Source organism: Erpetoichthys calabaricus, chromosome 1 (genome assembly GCF_900747795.2).
Source record: "Erpetoichthys calabaricus chromosome 1, fErpCal1.3, whole genome shotgun sequence".
Classification (NCBI taxonomy): domain Eukaryota; kingdom Metazoa; phylum Chordata; class Cladistia; order Polypteriformes; family Polypteridae; genus Erpetoichthys; species Erpetoichthys calabaricus.
Window position 1 is genome coordinate 294686518 of NC_041394.2, and position 21152 is coordinate 294707669.

At 39.3% G+C, this 21152-nt stretch overlaps 1 protein-coding gene across 1 annotated transcript in view; it reads right to left on the reverse strand.

Moving 5' to 3' along the window:
- Positions 1 to 21152, reverse strand: part of LOC114663267 (differentially expressed in FDCP 6 homolog) — a 104593-nt gene that overhangs the window by 44930 nt on the left and 38511 nt on the right. Inside the window, exon 2 of the mRNA XM_028817006.2 lies at positions 4299 to 4439. Coding sequence (XP_028672839.1) covers positions 4299 to 4439 — 141 coding nt within the window. The remainder of the gene's footprint in view (positions 1 to 4298; positions 4440 to 21152) is intronic.

Sequence of the window (21152 nt, forward strand, 5' to 3'; positions counted from 1 at the left end):
GCCTATTTGGCTATATTATCCAAAATTAAATGAAGTTAAAATTTGAAGGTCCCCAAAGTCCTAAGGCCTCATGTATAATGCTGTGTGTAGAATTCAAACTAAAACATGGTGTATGGATAAAACTGGAAATGTGTAAACACACAAAAAAATCCAGATGCACAAAACTGTGTGTACACCAAGTTCCATGCACTTCCCCTTTATAAAGCCCAATGAGCGTGAAATTTAATGCACATCCACACTCCTACAGCCCCACCCCGACTCCTTCCAATATAAATAACCCCTTCTGTTCAGTGTTTTGTTAAAAGACAATGATAAAAGCCTGTGGAAAAAAAAGTACAATTTCAGTACTCAGTAAATTTCAGTTAATGCAAAGTGGAGGAAAAGAAAAACGCACTTATTTGTTGGCATAAGCAGTGGTATAAGCACGAAAAGGAAGTTGATGGAGTAATGCAGCATGTCTGAGGCAGTTGAAAGTTCAAGTTCAGAAAGTCACCCAGTGCACAAAATAAAAAAGAAGCTGTCAGATATCAAAGTCAAAGTGAAAAGCGAGTTGCAGCCTACTGTCTGTTTATTCTGTTTCAGACAAAAGCTGACCCCCATGCTGAGGACGCGACTTTACCCTGCACATCTTTGGGAGCTGGCCGCACACACACCTCTGCCTTGGAAACCACTAGGTGACCATCTGGTTGTGTGCTGAAAGGCGCTGTTTCTGGAGTGGATGCTGTGAGAGATGTGGCCAATGAGCTAAGGAATACAAGGCTGTACTATGTGATATTGACCACAAATTAAATGAATTGGTTAAAAAATAAATGCGGCATCTGACAGCTCCAAGAGGATAACTCTTGGAAATTGAAATTGACTTGGAAGCCAGTCATCATCATCTATAAATGTTTGCTCTCTTCTAATTCTCTTCCATTTGCAATTTATTGTAACAATGTTAAAGTGGTTATGGTATTTGGAATAGTTTGGCCATTCCGTGCACCATTAACATTATTGTTACAGAATGTAATTAATATGCAATTAATTTTGGTGTATTTGATAACTCCTGCATCAAGAATGAGAATATGAAAAAGAAAAGGAAATGACACAGAAACAGTAGCACTATTTTGACACTGGGTGCCCCCAGTTTGTAAAAATGAGCAGAAACGTGCAAATGCAAAGTGTGAGGCTGCTGTGAGAATGTGCATGGCTTTACATCAAGTTTACTTTTTATACATCTCGAAGTGAGCATGGAAATGGGTGTATGCAACATTTTTGTGCGTATGCACTGTTTATACATGACGCCCCTACTCTCTACCACTGTACTTGGTTATGTATTATGTGTTAGTGGTTTTTTATGTGAAGAAAAACATTACTCTTAAATTTACTCTTAATACATTTACAACAATGTCCCAGTGTTCTTGTTAGAGAATTTTTTTGAAAGTAACAGCAATGATCTACTTTACTAATTCTTTTCATAATTTTAAACTCAGTCTTGTCACCTCTTAATCTCTGTTTACTCCAGTGGTTCTCAATCTGTGGGGCGAAGTAACAAAAAGGGGGGCGTGAAGATGTGAAAAAAGAAAACAAGAATCGAAAATATAAAAAATACATCTATTGAAATCAAAACAAATTAACTTAAACTACATTCTGATACTAGAAAAATAAATATTGAGTTAGGTAAATGTCAATAAAAGTTAAGTAGGTATAATAAAATATGCATCTATGATATATCATTAATTAAAAAAGAACAAATTGGTATTAGTGGGCTCCTTTCAAAAAAACCTTAGGGGGGGTGCGATTAAAACTGTTATGAAAACTCGGGTCACAAATACTTAAAGGTTGAGAAACGCTGGTTTACTGAAACTGAAAAGGTTCATGTTAAGTCCAGCCTCTCTTCATACACTCTTTAAAATATTACTTCTGTAATGACATTTTATTGGAACATGTGGTTCCAAGTAGAACCATTACTTGATAAAGAGCCATTTCATTCTGGGATGAGTTCTCTGCATATGAAGTTGGTTCTTTTGGTATTAAAAAGGTTCTTAATTTGTGAACAAAACTGAAATATTCAATGTCTGGTAGGCTACATAGCAGGAGACTAATGGATGAAGAAAGCTCAGTTCAGACCTATTGAAACTATTGTTAGACAACCATAAAATAAAACGATTAACAGTATTTTGTTCTTTTATATTTTTTAGATAAACATTAGTGCAAGATTAAATCATTTTCCTTCTTTCTGCAAGAGTTTACCTGATTTATGCATGCTAAACTTTCTCTTTTATTGGTAGTTAAAACTGTTCAGACTATTGGTTGGCTGTGTTTTAGAGATGAAGAAAGGCAATAAAAAGTAAAACACATCCCCACATTGACTTTTGGTCAAGTTGTAATGCTATCTGATAATATTACTTCAGGGATCTTCTGTGCTTTCTCAATATGTAGCAGGGCTGAAACTGGACTGAAGGAAGGATAATTATTATAATTATTTATTTTAAAGAAACACAACCCCAAACATCAAATAATGTACAATAACACATGCAAAGCTGAAGATGGCCAAAGTCAGATGTAAAGTGTATCTTGTGGAATCATGTATCGGAGGCTAATTCTAACTTGTTTTGGAAAGTTGATGAATAATTTATGAATTACCAGGAAAAAAAACTATATTGGATAAGCATTCCTAAAAAAGGATGGTGGAGAAGACTGGTATAGTGGTTGTGTGCCCTCAGAAAGATAGCTGGCATACTAACTTATGTGTGGCCACCTTCCTCTTATGCTATTCAGGGTGCTTGTATATCGTAGTTCTGCAGAGCAATCCCGCTACAGGAAGTGACCTCACGATGTCTTCAGCGTTGGGGATTTAAAGCTCCTCTGGCCACAGGATACGTGAACATGGGAGTTATCATTCTTGTGAGCTTGGAGAGAATCTTAGTAAACAGAGTCCCAAAAATACCTCAAAATGCCCAATAAAGGGGAAAAAAAACATAAAACCCAAGTTAATCACAAAAGGGCAAACATGGTATCTTTATAAATAAAAGATTTGTTTTTCAAAAAGCAAAGGAGGCTCTGATGGGCACAAAAAGCAAAGAAGAAGTTACCTAAAGTCTCTTAACAAACAATATTCATATACACAAATTCAAAAGCACCGTTAAAAAAAGAGCAAAGGTCAAACTCCAGAACAATAAATCACAAGCAAAGTAAAAAGACACTATGACTCACCAACACCACCAGCGCATTCAAATGAACTACTAGAGACTGCTTGTTTTCTCAGCCTTTATGGGGATGTGGGCTGCCCCCTGATGAAGATAGGCAGGTGGTCCTGCCTCTTAGGGAACTACCCACAAGATACACAAAACATAGTAGAAGATACATAGATGCACAGAAACTAAGTGACCAACAGTACTAGCAAAAACAAAAGAATCAAAAATAAACAAAGCAAGATATAAAAAAGGCATTTGAACCCTAGCCAGGGGGCGAACCCTGGGTGAAACATAACGATAGTGAAGGTGGAATGGTGATTGTATTATCATATTTTGTTAGGATTGTACAATAGGCTGTGTAAAGTAAAGCTATAGGCCGTGTTTATGTTATCACTTTATGTCTCTGTGTAATTATTTCTTTGTATTAGCATTCTATATAATGAAATAACCCCATTTTTATTATTTGGTCTAATTTGCTTTTTTTAGGGTGGGGGTCATATTTCTCTGAAACCATTTTGTGAATATTTTCAGTTCCTATAATCAACAGAGACCTGTCATTTGTGTAACATTAAAACCTTGATATATCAGAATCTTAACTTTATGGATTTCAGGGTGGTGATTTAAGAGTAGCATTGTATATTTTAATGTAAATAATGAAAGAACAGCATAATGTATTAAGGCTGACATTAAGATTCCACCATAAAGTGAAGTTATTGTACCTCAAAGATTTTGATAAGTATGTAGCTCTGGTGTGAAATGCAGATAACAAACAGGAAACCTCACAGTTTCCAATGAATGGATAGCAGCTGTGGTTTATTTCTGGTACATGATCCTCCTTGTAGTCATATTTTAGGCAACGACTTCAACATCCTGCTCTGACCTTGCAAAGTCACACTAGAAAGCACCTGCTTTGCACTTAGTCTCTAGACAGTTCTTTAGCTTGCTGATTCGCAGTAAAGGTCTGATAACTTTAGATTCATTTCAGTATACAGAAGCTCCCTCTCCCCATTGTAGAATACTTAAAATCACTTTTGCCCTTTTAAATCATCACACTGCAGATGTGCTTTGACATAAATGCTGAAACCCGGTGCAGCCCGCACACTAAAACCTCATTGTACTTACTTTTGCGAGAATGTATTTATTGAGATATGGCATGTAACCCTGGTTTGAAACAGGTCCATCATCATCGTCACGAAAATGCTCTTCTAGAGACACAGGATCATGAGGAATATTCAGTGCTGTGTACAAATTGTGTGATAGTACCTGCAGAAAAAACACAAGAAAATTAAACTTAAATATGGCATTATTATGTTGGGCAAATGGAGTAATAGGCTCTGTTTTTGGGATGAAGCCACCAGTCCGTAAAATTGGGAGCAGAAAATTATTCTTCATGAATCAATAATAAAGTAGGAATGCTTCAGATTTAAGCTTACATTGCTTCATCATCTGTCACATTTTAATGAATGTAATAAAATATAAAAATGCAAGTCATACAAAACTGTTGCTATAAAACCATAGTACTGTATAGTAAAGTTCAGATGTACATTTGGACTTGATCTCTTTTTGTGTCTGCATGTGCCTGGCTGGTTCTTCAGAGGGATGCCATAGGTAAACCATTTTTGGTTCCCAAAAGACCCATCCACATGATGGTTCCAGAAAGAACTTTTATTTATTTAGACTTACCATGAATTAATGGTAACAGATTTGTGAAATACCAATAAGTCATGATTTTAAAAGGACCCACAATAACCCAGGCTAAGTCTAGGTTTTCTTAATTTGTCAACGTCTTCCCTGGGAGCCTATCATGTGTTAAAGATTTCAGTTTTTTTTCTACATATTTGCAAGTTTTTCAAAGCCCAAAGAACCATCTTGATATGCAGTGAACCCTTTCCAAAATGGTATGGTGCTTTGTCAAACAATACTTCTATGAGAAACCACACAACCCCATAAAGAACATTTCATAACATTCCAGTTAAGAACCTTGATTTTTAAGAGCGTAATTTTGTTTTTTCAAATGATCAGAGGGCAGTATGGTGGTGGGCCTGGAAGCTCATTAGAAAACTGGCCTGGTCACTACTGTTGTGCAGTTTGTATGTTCAACCTGTGTGACTCGGTGGGTTTTCACCATTATTCTTGTTCCAAAAATTTGTGTTAATTTAGTTAGACATTATGACCAGGCCCTCTATGAGTGTGTGTGAAACATGAAACATTTCAGTGATGGACTGAAGCCTTGTACATTTTTGCATTCTGCCTTGTACACGTTGGGAAGTGAAGAAGATCAGGCCTCAGTATCCCTGAGCTAAAGCTAAGTGGGATCAAAAATGAATGGGTGGAAAGGCAGTTGTAACATCACTAGAGTATGTTTTGACTATAAAAATTTTTTTTTAAAATAGTTAATACTTGTTCATATTTATATTACAGCCTTTCAAATTACACTTTGGAAAGAAGAAAAGAATAGCTTGTCCCCAAGATGAAGGAATGGGACCAGGTAGCCCGTTTAACTAAGGGAGAGTCCAGTCTGAGAGACAGGGCATAATAAGGGGTGCACTGTGACTTTATAGACTCATTCCTGATCCCTAAAGCACTTCCAGTCTTGGCCAGAAGTAGGGTTTTGTAAGGTTGCTTCAAGCCACAGATTCAGTGAGCTTAACGTCATGAGGAGTCAACAGCTCTGTGACTGGAGCAGAAGACAGGCTAGAGAGTATGAGAGATGGCAAAGGAAGTGAATTTTTGGTGGTACTTTGTGGTTTGCAGGTGTGAAGGACTAAGTGGTAAGCCCAGAGAAGTAACAGGATTGTTGCTTTATCTTTGTTGTTTTGTACTTTTTGTATTGGCAGGCAGTGTGTCATAGGAAAGACTTTATTGTTTACTCTAGATAAACAAAGTTCAAACAAAAGCAGAAAGCAGTGCTTGTCTTTTTATAAACTGACCGCAGGGATGACACTTGCTCTCATGGGCTTATACATGGTTTTTACCTTTATCTATTTTTATGTGTTTTGTCTGTGCTTGTTTTTTTATGCTGTACCCAGTAAATTTTGACATAGTGTGAATGGTGCTAAACTGACTCAGGCTTTCATCATTTATATTTTCTTATCCAAAACCAAAAATCAATTAGCTTGCATGGGTAATGCATCAAATATTTTTGTGCATCATAGGTCATCTTTTTAAACCACAGCTGTTAATAAATAAGCATACCTTTAGAGCTATTTTCCACTACTTTGTTTACGTCAATGGTAATTAAACAGCTATCTGATAAATGAAATGTGTTTAATTTAATTGAAAATGTGAATGAGGTATGATGTAAACCAATTTAGAACATTTCCTGAGAGTCCAATAATGTATTGCAGGCGGTGAAGAAGGATGTTATGGTCTATTGTGTCAAAAGCAGCTGTCAGGTCAAGGAGGATAAGTAGTGAAGGAGAACCAGTATCTGCCATCATCAGAAGATCATTGGTGACCCTGACCAGGGCTGTTTCGGTGCTATGGCCAGGGCGAAAACCAGACTGAAACTTTTCAAACAGGTTATTCAGTTTGAGATGATCATGAAGTTGTGCTGCAACTATTTTTTCCAGAACTTTAGAGAGAAATGGAAGATTGGAGATGGGCCTATAGTTAGAGAGAACTTCAGGATCCAAGGTGGATTTTTTCAGTAGAGGTCCGATGACAGCAGTTTTTAGTGCAGAAGGAATATGGCCAGCCAGGAGGGACTGATTTATGATCCTGGTGATAAGTGGAGAGACGGCAGAAATATTGGCCCTCAACAAGGGTGAGGGGAAAGGGTCCAGGGAACTAGTAGACAGTTTCATTTTCCTGATGACATCCTCCACCTCTTCCCGTGTGGCAACAGAGAAAGAGCAAAGAGGCTGGACAGTCTCAGACAATGAGTCAACAGTTGGGAAGGGCAAGATATCCTTGGTAGAGAGGTGTAAACGGATACTATCAACTTTTTGTTTAAAAAAGTTGATATACATGTTGCACCTCTCATCGGTGGTCTCAGAATGGGCAGGTAAAGGAGGTTTGAGAAGATGATTTATAGTTGAAAAAAGTTTTTTAGGGTTCCTGGAGCCATTTCTGATGATGGTGGAATAAAACTTGGACCGTGCAGCCTTCAGAGCTTCTGCATATGCCCTCATGTGTTCCCTGTAAGCCTGTTTATGGACAGTCAGCCCAGAGGCCTTGAGCCGCCGCTCAAGGACACGCCCAGCCGCCTTCATTTTTCGCAGCTCGCAGGTATACCAAGGTGCTGAGCATGAGAATGAGACGGACCTGGATGTTAAAGGGGCATGGAAGTCCAGAAGACTGCTCAGGGACTGGTTGTAAAAATCCACGAGGTCAGCAACAGAGAGGGAGCTGATAAAGTCAGAGGAGAGAAATGTAAGGTCCAAGGCCAAGGCATCCACATTGATATTCTTCAGATTTCTGAAATAGATCTGTCGTTTTGGTTTGATATGGGGGGAGAAAAAGGGCAGCTCCATTGACACTACTTTGTGGTCTGAAATACCAAGATCATATACCTGTAGATTTCTGATTGGGGCACAGTTTGAAATGACCAAGTCAAGAGTGTGACCCCTAGAATGTGTGGGAACATCAACATGTTGTTGTAGGTTGAGAGAATCTAGCAGCTCAAGGAAATCAACAGTGAGATAACCTATGGGATTGTCAACATGAATATTTATATCTCCTAAAATTATGATGTTGGCAGAAGTAGCACAGAGTGTTGTGAGAAGATCAGTCATTTCCGGAATAAAGGCAGAGTTGGGTTTTGGAGGTCGATAGATAAGGAGAACAGTCATGGGAAATGGGGGCTTACATTTAAATGCAAGGCACTCGCAAGAAGATATTGCAGGTATCGAGATAGGGGACAACCCCAGGTCCTGACGGTGGATAATAACTAGTCCACCACCACGCCCAGTGCTGCAAGCTGCCTCCAAGTAACTGTAGCCAAGTGGACAGGCTTCATTTAAGGCAGAGTAAACCTCTGACTGGTGCCAGGTTTCTGTCAGACACATGAAGTCAAGTCCTTTCTCCCAGATGTGTTCTTCAATCAGTGTGGATTTATTGCTGATAGATTGAGAATTAAATAGTTCAAATTTAACCAATGACTGTGAAGTAAATCTCTGTACAGGATGCAAAACATTAAAATCCACTCCACGCAGCTTAGAATCCACTCCACAAAATAAATCCAGCCGGGGATGGGAAGACCTCACGATATTTCTGTCAGTGGCTCGGGTGTATCCCATGCAAGAGTGCAGAGATCTTACGATACTTCCAGTGTTGATAGTAATTGGAGCGACTGTGCCCTGATGACGCGTCAAACGTGCGACAGATGACCAGAAAGATGGAATGTTGGTAGCAGAGCACTTTGGCTGGTTATGGAAGATGAACTTTCGACTGGAGCCTCTGTGAATGTAATGAGGACAGCGAAGAAGTCCCAGTTCTTTAATGATGGAGATGTTAATTTCAGATAGATAGATAGATAGATAGATAGATAGATAGATAGATAGATAGATAGATAGATAGATAGATAGATAGATAGATAGATGACTGAAAGGCATCAGTTTTAGTGTGTCAGAGAGAGGATGTGCAGCATTCTTCATAATGGCAGTCAGTTTTGTAATTAATTCTCTCCTTTGTTACTACTTCAAAGGAGTCCAGAGTGTGTGCTATAACTGAGCCTGCCCTTTTAATCAGCTTGTTAATGCAGTGGGCCTCTCTTGAAGTGATGTTACCAGCCCAGCACACCACAGTGTAGAAAATTGCACTGGCCATCATAGAGTTGTGGAAGATGTAAAGGATGTCACTTCCTACATTAAAGGAATGTAGTCTCCTAAGGAAGAAGAGCCAGCTCTGCCCTTTCTTATATAGTTCCTCTGTGTTCCTAGAGCAGTACAGCCTGTCACTGGTGTGGACCCCCAAGTACTTGTAGGACATAGATGCTCTTTGGTGCAGTGACAGTCAATAACCAGTTCCTTGGTTTTGCTAATGTTTAGTTGCAGACAATTATCTTTGCACCAAGAAACAAAGTTCTCCTCCTGACTCTTATGCTCTATCTCATTCTCTTTATCAATACTCTCCATAAATGCAGAATCATTTGAGAATTTCTGCAATGATCTGGTGTTATATTTATAGTTAGAGGTGTACAGAGTAAAGAGAAAAGAAGACAGGACTGTTCCTTGTGGTACTCCAATATTGTTCACATCCATATCAGAGACACAGTCCTTGACTCTCACAAACTGAGGTACAAATATCAGTCAAAGAAGTTTATGCTCAACTTTATACATGCAAGGGTGACTGCATCTAGAGTACTGCATGCTGTTTTAATTTCCACAAATAAGACATAGAAGTGCTAGAAAAAGTCCAGAGAAGAGTGACTAGACTGATTCCAGGACTGAGAGGTATAAATCACAAGTAAACATCCATCCATCCATTATACAACCCGCTATATCCTAACTACAGGGTCACGGGGGTCTGCTGGAGCCAGTCCCAGCCAACACAGGGCGCAAGGCAGGAAACAAACCCTGGGCAGGGTGCCAGCCCACCGCAGGGCACACACACACACACACCAAGCACACACTAGGGACAATTTAGAATCGCCAATGCACCTAACCTGCATGTCTTTGGACTATGGAAGGAAACTGGAGCACCTGGAGGAAACCCACGCAGACACGGGGAGAACATGCAAACTCCACGCAGGGAGGACCCGTGAAGTGAACCCGGGTCTCCTAACTGCGAGGCAGCAGCGCTACCCACTGCGCCACCGTGCCACCCCGAGCAAACATTGAAAAAGTTGAATCTTATCAGTTTAAGACATGATTGAGTGTTTAAAATTATGAAAGGAATTAGTACAGAGGATCAAGATACACAGTTACACACTTGGAAATTTCACAGAAATGTTAGGAATGTTTTCATTACACTGAGAATTATAGACACATGGAATAAATTAGCAAGCAGTATGGTGGACAATTGAACTTTAGGAATATTCAAAACTTGACGTGATGTTGTTTGGAGGAATTAGGTGGATAGCATTGGTGAGCTTTGTTGGGCTTTATGGCCTGTTCTGATAAAGCATTTTTCTAATGTGTATAACGTTTTTACACTCACTCCTTAAACATTGACCTCCAGTTCTTGACGGTTTTACAGATTGTCACTCACGAGCTAAAGTAAATAATCACCAATAGAACATTCATGGAAAACAAAAAGTATGAAACATATTGGAATTTGCACATTAAAGAATAGTAGCTATAATGTAATTGAGTTTCTGCAGTTCCCAGAATATTAGTGACGAACATTAGAAGAAGAAGAAGACATTGCATTTATATAGTGCTTTTCAAAACACTTAAAGCAATTTACGTAGAGAGGGGCAGCCACTTCACCCACCACCAATGTGTAGCATCCACCTTGATGATGCAACGACATCCATTTTGTCCCAGAATACTTACCACATATTAGTTATTAGGTGCTGAAGAGATGAGAGTGCCATTTAGAAATGGGGAATGATTAAGAAGCCAGAATGACTATGCCAGGAAAGGGAATTTAGCCAGAACATAGGGGAAACGCCCAGGTTTCTTTTAAGACCAAAGAGAGTCAGAACCTTTTACATCTCATCTGAAGAACAGTGCCATTTTGGCAGCACAGTTTTCCCATCATTCCACTGTGGCATTGTGATCCACACACAGCCCACAGTGTAAGCACCGCCTGCTGGCCTCACCAACACCTCTACCAACAACGACCCAAGCTTCTGTTAGATGGTCTCCTGTCCAAGTACTGGCCGGGTCTGAACATGCTTAGCCGCAGATGAATTGCCTGTTCTGAAGGGCAAGTGCTGCGGTGGGTTGGCACCCTGCCCGGGATTGGTTCCCTCCCTTGTGCCCTGTGTTGGCTGGGATTGGCTCCAGCAGACCCCCGTGACCCTGTGTTCGGATTCAGCGGGTTGGAAAATGGATGGATGGATGGATGGATGGATGAAGGGCAAGTGATATGGCTGCTGACTTTAATTCTCATTTAGCCATTCAGTTTTAAAGTCTGCCTCTGACATCATAAAGCAGAAACTGTGCTTCACCAGTCAGAAAAGCTTCTGCAAAATACTCTAAAACAAACACTTCACTTTTAAAATTCCCAAGGTATTGCAAGAAAAACAAAATTTAAACCAGTAAAAAATTGTGTAATGTGTACAAAAAAGATTGGTTAAATATTGTTCAATTTAATGTTTAACAACAGGAATCTGACAGGATTAGACCTTCAAGAAGACTGACAAACAGTTTAACTAATACCGGTCTTTTGGAAATAAGATCAGTTAAATAATGTGACTGGTAGCTTGTAGAAGAGAAGAAACTAAATTATAGTTAGAACTCTAAGAAACTGGTTTGCTGTAACCTACAATGGAAAACAGCTTTTCCAAAAGGATAACGGACCCCTACGACTTAACCCATGAGTCATGCCACCATCCACAATGTTCCTGAAATATCTCCTGTTTGTCACATAATAATTGTTGTGTCCCAATAGCAGATGGGAGGAATCAGGGCAAATGGAAGGGCTAGAGAGGGAGCAGGAGATGTGCAGAACCAATTAAAGAAATGTTAGGTTTTATCACAAGAAGTATTGTATATAAATGAAGGAATGTTATGGTGAGACTCTGGAGGGGCGGCACGGTGGCGCAGTGGGTAGCGCTGCTGCCTCGCAGTTGGGAGATCTGGGGACCTGGGTTCGATTCCCGGGTCCTCCCTGCGTGGAGTTTGCATGTTCTCCCCGTGTCTGCGTGGGTTTCCTCCGGGCGCTCCGGTTTCCTCCCACATTCCAAAGACATGCAGGTTAGGTGGATTGGTGATTCTAAATTGGCCTTAGTGTGTGCTTGGTGTGTGGGTGTGTTTGTGTGTGTCCTGCGGTGGGTTGGCACCCTGCCCAGGATTGGTTCCCTGCCTTGTGCCCTGTGTTGGCTGGGATTGGCTCCAGCAGACCCCCGTGACCCTGTGTTCGGATTCAGCGGGTTGGAAAATGGATGGATGGATGGACTCTGGAGGGCGCTAGTGAAACCTCATTTGAATTTTGTTGTGCAGTTCTGGTCACTACACTACAAAAAAACCACAGCAGCAATAAAAACTGTGCAGGTGAGACCAACCAAGCACATTGCAAGACTAAAGGACAGGCTTATGTAATATTACCTGTTTAGTCTCAACGCAAGGAATGCTACATGGGGACCTAATCCAGGTCTGCAAAATTTTCAAAGGCATTAATAAAGTTGATTCAGTAGAATTCTTTCAATTGAACAGTGAATCATATTTATAGTGAATACACCAGTGGAAGAAAAGAGGGAGTGCATCTGAAACTAAACCCAGGAAGCACTTCGAGGGAACTTGGAATAAATTACTGAGTCCTGCAGTCAAAGCAGAAAACTTGACAACTTTAAAACTTATCTGGATGAGCTATTAGATAACTAAATGAGCTTGATGGACCAAATGGTCTCGTCGTGTTGAAATGCTTACGTTACTTTTATTCTTAAGGAGTGTGTTTTTTTTTTGTATTTGAATACCACACAGGGAATGCATGTTAACTATTCCACCTTATGTCCATATTGCTTTTAATGCCATTATAGTTTATTTTTTGGTGTTCTTTCCCGTGAGATCATTTTTCAATATTCTATAATTAAAAATTAATAAAAAATAACTGCACATGGTTTATGGAGGATTCTAGATGTAGTTTATAGAGGAAGTCTTGAAATATAACAAATCCTGCCAAAGAAATCAAGACATGCAAATGCTTAAAAGCTTTAGTATTTAGTATTTTCCTACTTCCTTTTATTCAAAGTTTGAAAAGCCAGTTTCGACCTTGAAGGACCAGAGTGACTCAGTGTTTTCAGTTCTGGTAGTCTCTTAAACTTTACATCTAATAATTGTTTAATTAGATACCTTTTTATTTTAATTTAGTCATCTTTGAGATAATATATTGACTACCTCCGGAAATGTCTGCAGATTAGATGACAGATCAGTTTTCAGTCTCTTGCTTTTCCTTCTACTTGTATAAAATAAATGGTCTTTTTCATCTGAAGGGGGGATTTCTGCCCAGGCAGAAATACGTAATTGCCTTCAGAATGAAGATATGTAATAATTAGATTGGGTTAAAAGGTAGAGATAATACTAAAATGTTAAAGAGAAAATAATCACAAGGGTATGCTAGACAAGAATACCCCTGGATTACTTAAATAAACCCATATAGTCACAAAGGTTAGCAGCATGCGACTCATTTACTTGCCAGAGTTAGCCATTGATTAAGAAATGAAACCTACAGCCTTTCATGGCCCTCTAGCAAAGAACTTGCCTTTCCCTGTACTAACAGTAAATACTTACTTTTTCAACATTTTAAACCTAGGTGGCACAATGGTGTAATGCTTGGTTTTCCTGCCTTATAGCTAAAATGAGTGTGGGTTTAATAGCTAGCCCAGTTAGTGACTATTTGGAGTTTGCACTTTCTCCCCATGTCTTGGTACCATAAGTGTTCTGTTGTTTATCTAGATCTCAATCACAGCTTCCTGTGGTGATGTGAGTAAGGGTGAGTTTGTGCGTAAATTGTGCTGTGGAGTAGACTGGCTTCCCACTCAGGGTTTGTTCATTTTTTGCACTTATATCTGTTAAACTAGCCTCTAGCACTAAAGAGGGTTTGGAAAGCTTAAATAAGCATTGGTCAGAACGCAATGCCCACATGTCACACTGAGTTATAAAATGAACATATGAGGAGACACATAATAAACTACAGTAGTGCCTCCTGCCAGCAAGAGATTGCTATCTATTTGTGCTGGAGAGCAACAAAACTTAAAGCTGATACTGAGGTTGTACTGCATGTTCTCCATTTGTAAATTTGTAAAGATGCTGGGATAGCCCATCATAATCCATTTTTGAAAAGGCCTCAGTGAAGTGCCTTGAATGATGGTAATGGTGATGGTATTGATGGTATATACTGTATATATATATATATATATATATATATATATATATATATATATATATATATATATATATATAAATGGTATATAATGGTATTATATATATAATGATTTTAAGCAAAGAATGCTTAAGTAAATAGATTGGATTATTATACCAGCACCCTTCTTATTTTATTGCATCAAAATTTTGCTTTATATTTTAGAGAAGTAGGGTAGCACAGTAATATTATGGCTGTGGAGTTTGCATGTTGTTCTCATGGCTCTGTGTGGGTTTGTTTGGGAACTTCTGTTTTCTCCTATATACTAGAGATGTGGGTTAGGTTAACTAGACACTTTACATGTGTCCAGAATGTGAATGTCTAAGAAAATTCTACAATAAAGTGGCATCTAAATGTAAATCTAGTTCACATTTAGTTTCTGTTCTGATGTCGATGGGATAGATTCCAGCATCCCAAAACTGGATTAAGTGCATTTCAGTATGAATGGATTTGAAGTACTGTAGTGAATATTTGATGCGTGTACATTATATGATGCATCTCTGATTAATCTATTCATCTAAATTCTTGCTGCTTATCTAGTTCAGGAATTTGGAGAGCGTTACCCACCATTTTCTATGTTGGAACACCAGCCCACAAACACTCGTACTTCTAATTTAGACAAAGCTATTATCCTTTTCTCACAAACATCTTTGGGATGCAGGAGGAATGCTCACTCTGATAAAGAATATGAATACAAAACTCATGAAGACAAAGCTGAGGGCATTTATGAATAATGCTGCGCATCCTCTCTCTGACACACTGAATTTTTCTGCAGAAGTGTGTCAAGAAATGCTACTTTATATCTATGGCAATACACTTGCATAATGCCTTGCTGTGACTGCTCTTGCATCATTACCAATGTCAGAAGTGTTCTTCCTTTTAGTAATTCTTGTGTATGTTTTAGCGGGGTTATTCATGTGTTTGTTATAATACTTCTTGAGCTTCTGTAAAAAGCCAATTTGCCAACTTTCCCCCATGGAACCAATAAAGATCTATCTATCTATCTATCTATCTATCTATCTATCTATCTATCTATCTATCTATCTATCTATCTATCTATCTATCTATCTATCTATCTATCTATCTATCTATCTATCTATCTATCTATCTATCTATCTATCAGAAGTTCAGAAGTATTGTAAGTGCTATGAATGAGTGTATGTTTTTACTTTGCTCATTTAATAACAGAAAAATGGACAGGGGTTCTATAAATAAACATTCTATAAAAGCTGAACTCTACTTATAATAAATAAACAAAAATAATTTTGCTACTCAATTCAGATTATTTTTATGTACCGCAGTTCTATTAATATAAATCTTACTACTTTAATTTGTAAAAGGAAGTCTTACAGTCAAGAAAGATTAAAGGTACTGTACTTGCATATCTAAATAGCTTCTTTACAACTCCCAGATAGCTGTGTTGAGACTTATTAGCTTGTTAGTTGTACATTAGAGGAAGGCCATACTAGCTGTTGGTTCTTTCTTTCTGGTTCATTTTGTGCTCTCTCTTTCCTTTCAAATTTTTTAAGATACTGTACTTGATATTATATTAACAAGATGTTTTGTGGATTTAATCGTAATGTGGAAATTAGCAAATCAATTATAATGCAATTACTGTGTATAATTTTAACAAGATACAACATGCAGTATATAAACCATAAAGCAGATTTTCCCCATCGGCACTCAATGTTAACTCACTCATTATTTAGAAACTGCTCCTGTGGTGATAAAATTTTTTATTATTACAACCAATTGTTTAAACACACTGTAGATTAATTTCATAATATAATGCTTTTAGATAGTTGCAGATATAAAGATCATAAAATACATACATACAGTATTAAAGCTGAAAATAAACTCAGGTATTTTCTTGTTATTTTCAACTTTTTTCATTTTTGTCAGACAGTTCTTTTGAAAGCAAGATTAGGAGAAAAAAATAGGAGTGACAGATACTGATTTGTTATTGACCTTCGCTGAATCAAGGAGCCTCTGTGTCCAGTCACTATTCAGGGAGTGGATGTAGAGGTGGTCCACTCCTACAAGTACTTGGGGGTCCACAGGCTGAACCAGACTCATTACACAGAAGAGCTATATAAGAAAAGGCAGAGCAGGCATTTTTTTTCTTTGGAGACTACATTCCTTTAATGTAGGAAGTGGCATCCTTTACATCTTCCTCAACTGTGATGGCCAGTGCAATTTTCTTCACTGTGGTGTGCTGGGCTGGTAACATCACTTCAAGAGAGGCCCACTGCATTAATAAGCTAATTGAAAGGGCAAACTCAGTTATAGGATGCACTCTGGACCACATGGAGGACGTAGTAAAGGAGAGAATTAAAGCAAAAGTGAGTGCCATTATGAGTAATGCTGCACATCCTCTCTCTGACACACTAAAACTGAAGACTTTCAGCCAACTAATTATTCAGCAGAAGTTTGTCAAGAAACGCTACTGGGGTTCCTTTATACCAACAGCAATATGTCTGCATAATGCCTCACTGTGATGCGAGTGCCTTGACAAAAGTCTTCTTTCTTTTCATATTTTCTTTCTTTTATGTCATTCTGGTGTGTGTTCAGACCATAGTTTGTGTATGTGTGTGTATTTTTTTTATTTTATTGAATTTATTAAAAGCAAGTAACATTCCATACAAATTAGTCAAACTCGTTTCAATTCAACCCCCACCCATGAGAAAGAGAGGAAGGCCAACAGCCAGAGTAAAACTTTATGAGTAGAAAAGAGGGGAGATGTGTATATTTTTTTATCTGTCTGATTTTCTTCTTCTTCATCCTAGAGGCTATTCCGCATCGGTGCAGTGTCCGCTGTCCAGCATGCATGTTTCCACCTGGCATGGTCGAGAGTGTCTTCTGAGTCTACATCGGCATGCTTCATATCGTCCTTAATTCGATCCATCCAGTGGTGCTTCGGTCAGCCTTGTGGTCACCGACCGCGTGGGTTAAGATGGAACTCAGTTTGTGCTACTGAGTCATTCGCACTATGAATGACTTGGCCATGCCATCATTTTATCTATCTGTTTATGTATTTATCTGTTTAAAGACTTTTTGTAAAAAGCCAAAGCTTTCCCTGGGGACAAATAAAATTTTATCTATCTATCTATCTATCTATCTATCTATCTATCTATCTATCTATCTATCTATCTATCTATCTATCTATCTATCTATCTAATTTTATCTATCTATCTATCTATCTATCTATCTAGGCGGCATGGTGGCGCAGTGGGTAGCGCTGCTGCCTCGCAGTTGGGAGACCTGGGGACCTGGGTTCGCTTCCCGGGTCCTCCCTGCATGGAGTTTGCATGTTCTCCCCGTGTCTGCGTGGGTTTCCTCCGGGCGCTCCGGTTTCCTTCCACAGTCCAAAGACCCTGCTGAGGATTGTTTCCTGCCTTGTGCCCTGTGTTGGCTGGGATTGGCTCCAGCAGACCCCCGTGACCCTATGTTCGGATTCAGCGGGTTGGAAAATGGATGGATGGATGGATATCTATCTATCTATCTATTGTGGCACGCGGCTGGAGGTGGTACCCAGCCGGGACGCCCAGGAGGACCGGAGGAGGGCTTGTGCCTCCTCCAGATCACGAGAGGGCGACCACCCTGGTTGTGTTGGGGGCCACGGGTACAACCCTGTAGGGGTACAACCCTGTAGGGACCCGTGGTCACCGCCAGGGGGTGCCCCGCTGCCTTGGGAACCCTGGACCTCAGCACTTCCACCACACCCGGAAGTGCTGGGGGGAAGAGGATCGGGGACACCCGGAGTCCATCCGGGTGCACAGCCAGCACTTCCGCCACACAGGAAAGTGTTAGCAGAGGAGTGTCGGGAAGCACCTGGAGCCCATCCGGGTGTGAATAAAAGGGGCTGCCTCCCTCCATTCGGGAGCAAGAGTCGGGTGGAAGTGGACAGAGCTCGGAGGAGAGGAGTGGAGGCGGACACAAGACAGTAAAGGGATTGTGAAAGGCCAGGACTGAAGGGGTGATTGGTGCTGCGGCATTGGGTATTGTGCACTTTGATTATTGTAAACAGCTGTAAATAAACGTGTGTGGTGAAAACATCACGTCTACCTGTCTGTGTCCGGGCTGTACCCCACACTATCTATCTATCTATCTATCTATCTATCTATCTATCTATCTATCTATCTATCTATCTGTCTATCTATCTGTCTATCTATCTATCTATCTATCTGTCTGTCTGTCTGTCTGTCTAAAAAAGAAATTTAGAAACAATGTTTTAGCTGTTACTCCTTCACCATATTTAATATTTCAATGTTAAGTTTCATTTTTCTAGGGTGGCATAGCAGTTAAGGTATTGCCTCATAGATCTAGCATCCTCGGTTTAAATCTCATGGCTGGCTGTGGCTGGTGTGGTGTTTGCACATTTCCCCCCATATCTATATGGTTTTTTTTTTTAGAATCCATTCATTTTTCTTTGCTCATTAGGTTATTTGGCGACTCTTAGTTGTTGGAGTATGCGAATCCCCCTTATGATGAACTGGCACCCCACTCAAGGTGGGTTCCTGCCTTATGCTTAATTCTGGTGAGATAGATGACAGTCTTCTGTGATCTTGAATTGGATTCAGCAGGTTTGAGAATTGTGTGTTATACTGCTCAGTATGTTTCTACAAATGTGGACTAAGGTAAGCTTGGAAAATGCATGACAAGTGTATCTTGACATTGCCCTTCTCCATGTCCTAAATGTAGTCCACATTATAAAATTTATAATACCATTTACTGAGTGAATACAACAAAGCAGGGTGTTAATTTAGTACATGTTAAACAAGTTTGGTCAACGTTCTGGTTCTGTTAGATTAACAGGCTTATAAAAAAAGAACTTAAGGATAACTAAAAACTTCTGGCATAGTAGATTTTGCTATGGAACTCTGTATTTTTATTTTCATTGTTATTTACAGCAAGGAAAACAAATTTTAATGATGTGTCTTGTGTGGAGAAACCTCTGTATGCCAGCTTAAGCAAAGCATGCAATTTTTTGCAAAATGTACAGATACTGAAAATCTTGCTCTTTGCCAGACAATAAAATCCCTTTTTTCAAAAATGTATTATTTTCATTGCAAGAGAGAAAACAACAATGCACACCCATGTATGAACCCACTGTTTCAGACATCCATTAATTTACTAAACATGCTTACTCCAGTTCAGGATTATGAGGAACTGCAGCCTATTCCAGCAGCATTGTGGACAAGGCAGGATTCAGCTCCCAGACTCAGTTCTCACTGGGCCAATTAACCTGTCATGCACATCTTTGGAGTGATGGGAAACTAGAATATTTGGAGAAATCCCACAGGAACAGTGGGAAAACACGTAGGCAGTGTCTAAGCTAGAAACCGAGCCCAGACCCCTTGAGCTGTCAGACAGCAGTTCATACGACGGTTCCACTCATATCTAAAATACGCCTGCAATATGGTTCACAAAGCATCCATAAGTCCACATAATATCACAACCCTCCAGTTTAGAAACATGATTTGAGAAAATCTATATTTTACTTTGATAATGTTCTATATCAGGTCTACTCTGCTTTCTATAATGAAGAACAGACAGACCAGAAAGAGAACTGTGTGTATAGATCTTTAAAATACACCAGGGAACATGAAGGCAAAGGTGGTATAGTGTCATAGTGGTTACTGCCCAGTGCCCATGCGGTGTTTGAATAATCCCCTCACGTCTGCATGAGTTTTTCTGGTTTTCTTCTCACATCACTAGGCCATTTGTGTTTAACAGGCTCAGTATGAGTGAGCTGAGTTTGTGTTTGTGAATAGGCCTTGTGACGGACTGGGGCAAACTGTACATTCACATTCCTGTTTGTCTTGCACTCAGTATTGCTGAGACAAATTCCAGTCCCATTTTTGTTTGCTCAGCCTTCCAGATCTTCTGCTAGAGCTACTTCTTTCCATACTTAAACTGTAACTTGGATACCACATAACAGGATGGTACAATCAGCAGAGCTTAATAATCAAGCATGGTACGAAAGAGTGTTGAAACCTGAAACCCAATCCCACTTCATTCTTCCTAGAAAACTTCACTCAAAAATGGCAATGTAAAATAGTCATGTCAAAGTGAATCACAGAGAATAAACTAATGAAAAGCAGAGTGTTAAACATACAATAAATTGCTATTCTGGTGACTGTGATGCTCAATGTTGTGTTAATGTGGGCAGCACTTAATAATGAACTTTTTGGCTTATATAAAAAAACAAAAACAATGAAAAATAAACATTTTAATTACAGACATTGGTACAAACATTTTTATTAAGAACGGTTTTGATCATAGTGACCCACAGTATTTACAAATTTAACACAAAAAGTAACACACCGACCATTTTTAAAAACACAGCATTTGATTAGATGTTCTCAATCTGCAACTGTACAAATTTACAACTACATAGTACCCTTTTAAAACAGAAAGCAGTGTCTGACAAATTTTAGTACATGTTTAAATACAGGAAGATTTTCCCAGCATAGAAAGGCTGATGAAATACTAGGTAGACGGAGGATAAATACTGCCGTCTGACCAAATGCTGTCACTCCCACAGCAACCGGAAGTGTGCACATAAGGGATCATCTGAATAAAAAAAACCAGTCAGATCACCGAGAAGCAGGCAGGATTTATAAATTCAGCACACTTTAAAAGAAGCCTGAACTATTAAAGGGGTGCGGTTCTTGTCATGTCTCTGTGATTCCACTTTGCTTGGTTAAAGAAGGACTGACTTTGTCCTTTTGTCACTGCTGGATGCAAGACCAATACACATTCTAAAGTTGACACCAGGAGTGTGATGTACATGCAGGCCACATCTTCAGAATTCCATAGTTGGTTATGTACATTGGACTACTTTTGTAGGCAACTTTTTGTTGCAGGCTGCATATTTGATTGTATTAGAGTGTTACATAACCACCAAGTCAGGAGGAGTCTGAGGCTACATCCACACTACTACATCTGTCATTTTAAAAATGCTGACACGAGTCTCCATTTCTCCTTCCATTTACATTATCC